General features: G+C 46.5%; 1 protein-coding gene across 1 annotated transcript; it reads right to left on the minus strand.

Moving 5' to 3' along the window:
- Nucleotides 1–6,124: 6,124 nt before the first annotated feature.
- Nucleotides 6,125–8,303, minus strand: LOC137561669 (tripartite motif-containing protein 29-like). The gene is made up of 2 exons (XM_068272997.1): nucleotides 7,453–8,303; nucleotides 6,125–6,251 (listed from the first exon to the last, which is right to left on the minus strand). The coding sequence occupies exons 1-2, from the start codon at nucleotides 8,293–8,295 to the stop codon at nucleotides 6,210–6,212; spliced, it is 885 nt and encodes a 294-aa protein (XP_068129098.1). The 5' UTR covers nucleotides 8,296–8,303; the 3' UTR covers nucleotides 6,125–6,209.
- Nucleotides 8,304–8,741: the final 438 nt, after the last annotated feature.

Genomic DNA, 8,741 nt, shown 5'->3' on the forward strand with positions numbered 1-8,741 from the left:
CGCTGGCGTAGTTTACGAGCAACCCTGCTCATTTGTGTCTAATCACAAATTGTAATCTGATCTCTCCCCTGTGTCACATGACTGAATATGGCAGAGATGGCATACAAGGCCATTTAACAGTACAGGAGGTTAAAGGGGAACTTCAGCCTAAACAAACTGACTGTCATTAAGTTACATTAGTTATGTTAATTAGAATAGATAGGTAATATAATTTTTTACCCACCCTGTTTTAAAAGAACAAGCAAATGTTTGTGATTCATGGGGGCTGCCATCTTTGTCATGGGGGCAGCCATCTTTTTGGTTGAAAGGAGGTGACAAGGAGCAGGAGACACAGTTCCAAGTGTCCTGTGTCCTGATAACCCCTCCCAGCTGCACGCGCTAGGCTTCAAATGTCAAATTCTAAATGTTAAAAAAAAAATTGCACCAAAACAGCAGAACGAGAGCAACAACATCAGAAATCCCATCATGCTTTGCACAGCATCAGGGGAAAAAAGCCCGGGCAGTTTTCTTCTGTGCAGCTAAAACTGAGGCTTGGATAAGAGAAACAAAGTTCTGATGCTGTGAAACTGTTAAATAAACACCAGGCCTTTTCAGTGCTGCTGAGTCGATTTTTAGTCCGGAGGTTCACTTTAACAATATGTCTGCTTCCATGAATCAGGAAGTAGAAACAGTACAGATTTATTCTAGGATGTGAATCAGGTGTAACAAAGTAATGTTTTTTGTTTAAAGGTTATTATGCTGTTGGGTATCTTTTAGAGCAGAGAGGACGTTCTGAGTTCAGGTCCGCTTTAAGAAAAGCAATTTATCAGCCTCAGCACAACATGATGTGTGGATTAAGGCCATTTATCTCACTCTATGGTATGCAGTGTTTTCAGTAACAGAAATGCTGTTTTTAGGAATCGTTCAAAGCATATTACAAGAAAGGGAAACCAGTATTAAAATAATGTATTAACTGCTGACACAAGTAGGGGGATTTTTATGCTAATGGCATCTATGGCATATTCCACTGTTGAAGTGTGTAAGACTTTTCAACTGTGATCAAGTGATGTCAGAAAGATGTCATGTGACCATATCTTGGGGATTCCCATCTTTATTAAATGGGAAATGAACCTATAATTGTAAATGAGGACAGAGCCCTCTATAGAAAATTGCAACACAATGAGCTCCACTAACCATTTGTTTTCCAGGTCATCAGCTGGAGTCCACATGTTCCTGACGCTAAAACCTGTCATTCTTCTGCCTGTGTGGAACCATGAGAGGAGTGAAGCCTGGTGAGCAGAGGTGGGACAAGGTCCTTCAGCACCCAAGGCTGAGACAGCAAAGTGCACCCCCCCATCCCTCCCACCCCAGCCGTCACACACTGATTGCTATTACACTAAGAGGCCCCTCCATCCCTCCCACCCCAGCCGTCACACACTGATTGCTATTACACTAAGAGGCCCCTCCCCCATCCCTCCCACCCAGCCGTCACACACTGATTGCTATTACACTAAGAGGCGCCCCAGGGCCCCCAACACCTTAATCTCTACTTATCTGGCTTGCAGTCGCTGCCATGTATCACCTTTTCTTATTTCTTTCTGCTTCAAACACAATTGGGAATGACAGCTGAATGAATTCTGCGCCCCCTCCTACACTGCGCCCTGAGGCTGGAGCCTCTCCAGCCTCTGCCTCGGCCCGGCCCTGCTGGTGAGTGCTGCTGAACAGCAGTTACAGGTATAGCAAAGCAATGGGGTTAATTTCCACAAGAAATATTTCAGCTGCTCCACTAGGGGGTACTACACGCAACTAAAGGGATGCCCAGATGTCTTGGTTTTCTTGTGACAAAAGGAAGACTGCATACAGAGAGGAGCAGTGCAATAGTTTGCTTGAAATTCATATTTTAAGAACAACTGAAGTGAGAGGGATATGGAGGCCATATTTATTTCTGTTTAAGCAATACCAGTTGCCTGGCTGTCCTGCTGATAGACTCTGGGGGGGTTGGGCCTGGGATTTTTTTTTTTGCAGGCGGGCCCTGGGGATTTCTAGCTACGCTCTTTCTGTAGCTATTTAGCCAGAGGTACATCAGTATTAACTATTAAGGGACACCTGTGGGTTGAAGTGTAGGGTGCCAGAACATCCGTGCCTATAGGCTCCTGTGATGTAAATTCAGTTCTGCCTTTTAAGGATAGCTATACTTACACAAACAGAGCTATTTGTTTGCATGCCTCTACTATTTTTCCCCAACAGAGCCGTTTCTTGGGCAGTGCAGGCAGGGGGCCGACCGGCAAGTAAAAGAAGGAGGGCGCAGGCAGAAGCACATAACCACTAGGGAGCTAGTGGTGGGCGGTGCAGCCAAATGGAAGAAGATTACCAGCGCGTTCACCTTCCTTGACTCCTCCAGGGCTGCCTGCATCCGAAGTCTAGTCATCATCACTGCACCCCTGCGTGATGTCATCATAACTTCACCCCGAGTAATGACACCGGATGTCCTGTAGCGGTACTGCAGGCTGTCAGTGCTCAGCGCCCATGGAGGAGTCAGCGTTCCTGGCTCTCTTTGCCTGTTTGTTTTTCTGGTAGCTGCTTCCTCCTGGATGAGCCGCTGGTCACGAGTACGTAGGTAGATCTACTTGTGACCTGTGACTGTGTGACTGTCCCTAAAGAGTAAGGGTTTGTGTGTCCACGGGGGTGGGGGGGGGGGGGAGGGGGCACAATTATTACATCCTCGCCCTGGGTGCAAATTAGCCTAGAAACTGCCCTGTTCCCCAAACTGAATTCAAAATTGGCCCTGTACCTACCATGTTCAGCCACTGCAGTCTAGTACCCCTCCAGTCCGCACTGGCAGTTGTAACCTCAGTGACGTCAACTAGTCAATCCGGGCCTTCTGAAATCATAGCCATGGACTGCCCCTGCATCACCAGAAAATGCAGAGATACAGTAGCATGGTCATATTTGAGTATGGAAGAAGCCCTTGCGATTTTGCATTGGGGCATGGTGCAATGCCTAGCAGTACTACTGAAAGGATGGTAGGGGTGGCTGCGGTGTTACCATGACAGTAGCACCTATCTCTTCTGGCGCCTCACAGACGCAGTACGCAGCAGTATTTATTGCAGCACTACTGGATGAGTTGGGCACTGGGTGGTGCCAATAGAGAAAATATTGGTAAATAATATTAGTGATATTTTACTGTGGACTGTACTGAGACTCAGTGACAAATTTGAATAATAGATTTATACATACCTTGGGCTTCCTCCAGCCCCATCCGCATGGATCGCTCCACGCCGATAGCCTCAGCTGTCTCTATCGCCAATACCAGGTCCCGTAACTTTGGCCAGTGTTCTCCCTCCATACTGCGCAGATGCATGCGTAAGGCAGGCGCCGGACAGAAGGAGAGAGTCACTGCGCATGCCTAAAACTGGCCGCGACTGGCCGAAGTTACAAGACCCGGTAGCGCGATAGAGATAGCGTAGGACGGCAGCGTGGGAGCTATCCATGCGGATGGGGCTGGAGGAAGCCCCAGGTATGTATAAATCTATTATTTTAATTCATCCCTGAGTCTCTTTAACCACCACATTTTTCTTACACCAAATCCCTCATGCCTAACACTAACCTTCCCTCCTACTGCCTAACACCAGGGCTGCAGAGTCAGAGTTGGAGCAATTTGTGGGTACCTGAAGTTAAAGGTTTCATAAACTAAGGAATCGGAGGCAGAGTTGAAAGGTTTTTGTATCCACGCCTTAGCCCTTCAAGGGCTGTAAAGTCATAGTTGAGGAGTCGGAGCAATTTTGGGTACCTGGAATCGAAGTCAGTGGTTTCAGAAAAAAAGAAGTCGGATGATTAGTGTACCGACTCCACAGCGCTGCCTAACTTGTGGGACCACGGCACTCTCACTTAATTTCTAAGCAAGTTCAGTAATTGGCCCAATGACGGCACCACGGTCCGGCCTGCGAGACCATCGGCACCAGTAGCTAAGCGCAGTCATGATTGAAAAGGCTGCCCATCACTCAGCAGCAGCCATGTAAAGGAAGCATCTCTCCTTTGGCTCTCCGTGGGATCTCTCTTGCACAAACCACAGCCTGCCCGATGTCCCCTCAGCCTGGTCAGCTGTCAAGTCACAAAAGCAGTGACTGGTGGTAGCAGACCTCTACAAGTATGTGACTGGTGACACAGGAGGAGCAGGTTCATGATGTGAGAGGGGACAGTGTTCTAAATTGTTGTTTTCAGACCATAAGACACAGTGACTTTTCCCCCCACTTTTCCGGGAGAAAAAGTGCAGCTTATGGTCTGAAAAATATGGTACATCTCTATCACCTGACCAATCTGATCACATGCTTCTCCATGAGTTCTCCTAGACATGACCATCACTACAGTCACTCCAACAGCTAGAAAAAGTGTAACATCAATGCTTATTATGTTGAAATTCATATATTAAACTATACCCATCTGAGTCATATAAGTAAGCGTATTAAAGGGACTCTGAGTGGTAAACCCCCCCCCCCCCAAATTTGGACTTACCTGGGGCATCCTCCAGCACCCCTGTAGCCAGCAAGGTCCTCCGGCATCCTCTTCTTGGTCCTGCAGGTGGCTCCGGTAATCGGGGACGTCAGGTGAAGTCACAAGTGTACGCCCCGCTGCGCGTCCGTCGTGTCAGCACACGGCTGCCGTAAGTATCCTGCACATGCACGGTTCAGGCTTTAGAGAACCACACATGCACTGGATGCTTACAGCGACCAATGTGATGATGATGCGATGGGCGCGCGGCAGGGAAGCGCATGTGCAAATTCACCTGAAGTCACCGATTTCTGGAGCCACCAGTGAGACTAAGAGCAAGCAGAAGAGGATGCCAGGGATTCTCCAAGAAGGAGCAAAACAACAAGGGCATCCCCTGCGCCCAAAAACCTCAAGGTGACCTTTTTTTGTTTTAATGTAAGCAATTTCTTAATATGTAAGATGGAAAAGGAATGAGAGAGATGTGGATGGAAATTTGATTGGAAGGAATAAAATACAAAAAAAAAGGGACTAGGGAAGGAAACGTTGAACAGATGGGGGCAAATTCTGTCCATATGCACACTTCTAGTTCAGATCAGGGCTGTGGAGTCGAAGAGTCTGAACAATTTTTGGTAACTTGAGTCGGAGTCGGTGATTTCAATAAATTGAGGAGTCGGAGTTGGACAACTCCACAGCCCTGGTAAGAATTAGATGAAGGAGTCGGAGTCAGAGAAATTTTGGGTACCTGGAGTCAGAGTCGTGGTTTCATAAATTGAGGAGTCGAAGTTGGATGATTTTTGTACTGACTCCACAATCCTGGTTCAGATAGACCATTCACTTAAGCCAATGACCCTCATTATGTAGATGTCAATTGTTTAAATGCCTGTCTGTTTGTTAGTACATCTTTAGGGCTACAGTTTTGGGAAGAGGTTCTTTGCAGACTGGATAATAAAAGATGGGTAGAAAATGAACAACAGGAGGCATCACATAGCATGAAAGGCAGCAGAGTGGCGTAGTGGCTAGCATTTTCCCCTTGTTTTTTTTTCTTTCACTTTTTGGTTCTGGAGTTCATCTATGGAAAGCCCCTTACCAGGTACATTGACTACTAGTGCTTGGAGTAGGTAGAGTGAGGCTAAGTGTGAGAAGAGGATTTGGTAAGGTGATAGTAGAATTTCTGTAAGATTATTGGTATTTTATTGCTTAAAATGTACCAGAGCTCTTGAATTAAATTGTTTTTATACATACCTGAGGCTTCCTCCAGCCCCATCCGCTCTGATTGCTCCCATGCAGCCATCCTCCGCTGCCCGCAGCTTCAGGAACTGAGTCCCCGCACTTCCGTCAGTCGGAGTCAGTCTGGCGTAAGAGAAGCGCGCCCTGTACGCATATCTCCAGCAGCTGCTGGAGAGATACGCAAAGAGCACACTTCTCCTGCGTAGCTGGTGGCGACTGACATCAGTGATGGGACCCGGTTCCCAAAGCTGCGGGCAGCGGAGGATGGCGCATTGGGAGCAATCAGAGCGGATGGGGCTGGAGGAAGCCCCAGGTATGTATAAAATCTTTTTAATTCAAGAGCTCTGAGTCCCTTTAAAGTGACACTGAAGCGAAAAAACAAAACAAAAAAATCTTGTGATATAATGAATTGATTGGGTAATAGTGTCAACATTTTTATTTTCATATATATAGCTTTTTTTTATAACATTGAATCATCCTCTAATAAGTGCAGTTTCCACAATACTCTCAGCATTTTAAATTATTTCACACAGGCTATTGACTCTTTGAACTTTTCTCTGCAGAAAAAACATAAAAAAAGAAGAAACAATGAGAGACAATTGAGATAAAAGCTTCAAAAGGCAGTGCTGTCCACTTTACAAAGTCTCAGAGCTTAAAGGACTTACGAGGCCAAGTCCATCAAAAAAATTAAAAAAAAGTTAGCTACCTTGCTCAGCTTGTAAGGCACGGAGGACGCCGTCCGCGCCCTCCGTGCCGTTCCGCCTGGTCCCCGCCGCTGCACAGCCCCCCAGCCCTTACCAAGATGGCCGGCGGAGCTGGCCGCGGCTGCGCAGTCCGCATAGCCGCCAGTGCGGCTGCGCAGCTCTAAGGCCAACCCCACGATCCACGCAACAGTAGCGTGGATCGGGGGGTTGGCCTTAGAGCTGCGCAGCCGCACTCGCGGCTATGCGGACTGCGCAGCCGCGGCCAGCTCCGCCGGCCATCTTGGTACAGGCTGGTCGGGGACCGTTCGCGGGGGCTGTGCAGCGGCGGGGACCAGGCGGAACGGCACGGAGGGCGCGGACGGCGTCCTCCGTGCCTTACAAGCTGAGCAAGGTAGCTAACTTTTTTTTATTTTTTTTGATGGACTTGGCCTCGTAAGTCCTTTAAATAAGCTCTTTTGCATAGATAACAACTGAAGTTTCTTAAGGGGGCCCATACACTGGTTGATTTCAGCCATCAATAGATCGATCGATTCTATGGATTCTATAAAATCTATAGATTGATCGATTTGCAGCCGATTTTGATCAATTTGATCTATATGACAGGCTGGAAAATCTAGGTCGATCGCTGCTGGCAGCAGATCGATGGCCCATAGAGTTGCATTGGATCTAATGGTCCAATAATGCATTTAGATTGATTTCCAATAGATTTCATTCTGAAAGCTATTAGAAATCTGTTCCTAGAGTGTGGCACACATCAGATAGATTCCTGTCAGATTCAACTTGACAGGCATCTGACAGAAAGCTATCTGATGGTCAAATCTGCTGCAAATCTATAAGTGTATGGTCACCTTAACTCTTCCTGTACTGGAAACAATATGAGATTAATATCTGTGCTAATAATGTTTTTTTTCTTAGCTGTGCTACACATACAAGTCAATATATCATAAGATTATTTGTACTTCCGCTTCCCTATAAACGCGTACTTTCTCTCACACGTATTTACCATGTCTTCTAGCTCCTGTACATAAATCCCACTCTTTATGTCTATTATTACCTCAGACAAGATGTGCAATGTATTTGACATCAGAGAGACATCCAGATCTCCTCCAAACTTATGACATTCCTCTCTGACCTCATTAATCCCCACATCAGGGTCACACAAGTCCCCTGTGTCTGGATCCAGTAAGACAGTCAGTGGGTCAGTCATGTTACACAGCTCCTCAATGTGACACATCTTCCCGGACAGCTTCTCCTTCTTAAATTCCAGGTGCTGGATCCTGTTGGGGAAGAAAAGCAGCATCTGTTCTTTCTGCCTGGAGACCTCACTCAGGACTTTCTTCTCTAGATCTTCCAGCTGTCTCCTGATGTCTCTGAACAGGGCTGTGACTCTCTCTGTTATACCATTTACTTTTAAAGGCATCAGTTTTTGGTGCACCTGCAGATTTTGGACTCCTTCCTCTGCCTTCTGTCTCTGTATGATCAGTCTCTGCACATCTTGTCTCAGATTCATCTTTTTTCTCTCAGAAGCCTCATCCAGCATTTGCACATCGTGTCCTCGATGCTCTCCATCCAGCCTGCAGGACACACAGATACATATGTTATCCTGAGTGCAGTAGTACTCCAGGATCTTCTTGTGTACAGAGCATTTCCTGTTCCTCAGGGAAGTGGTGGGGTCAATGATGACATGCTCTGGTGACTTGCTGTGGACTTTTAGGTGTTTATCACACAGAGAAGCTTCACACATCAGACATGACTTAACAGCAGGTACAGCAGAGTCTACACAGTAGGTACAGAAGACTCCGCTCTCCTCCTGATGTGGCTGAGCAGGCTGGAAAGGAAGCAGTAGATTTGGGCGCATGAGACAAGTGGACAAAAAGGGCGCCCCATTCACTTTCATTATAAATATCGTTTAATGGGCGCTGAACGGGGAAAATAAGGCGCCGGAGATTTTTAAGGATTTATAACGGCGCCCGGAGATTTTTAAGGATTTATAACTATGTTTGTGATGATTTAAGTTTACAAAATGAGCCCGTGACGAATAACGTTTATGAAGATAATAAATCACTATTTCTAAAACATTTCTAACACATTATTATCCACCCAAAAAAATAATTTACATTTTTTTTCTTTACATTCTTTATTTATTCATGTCTGTAAAACATTATTATCCATAGGGGGTTTTAGGTTTAGGCACCAACAGGGGGGTCTTAGGTTTAGGCACCTACAGGGGGGTCTTAGGTTTAGGCACTAACAGGGGGGTCTTAGGTTTAGGCACCAACAGGGGGGTCTTAGGGTTAGGCACCTACAGGGGGGTCTTAGGGTTAGGCACCTACAGGGGGGTCT

This window comes from Hyperolius riggenbachi, chromosome 3 (genome assembly GCF_040937935.1).
Source record: "Hyperolius riggenbachi isolate aHypRig1 chromosome 3, aHypRig1.pri, whole genome shotgun sequence".
Classification (NCBI taxonomy): domain Eukaryota; kingdom Metazoa; phylum Chordata; class Amphibia; order Anura; family Hyperoliidae; genus Hyperolius; species Hyperolius riggenbachi.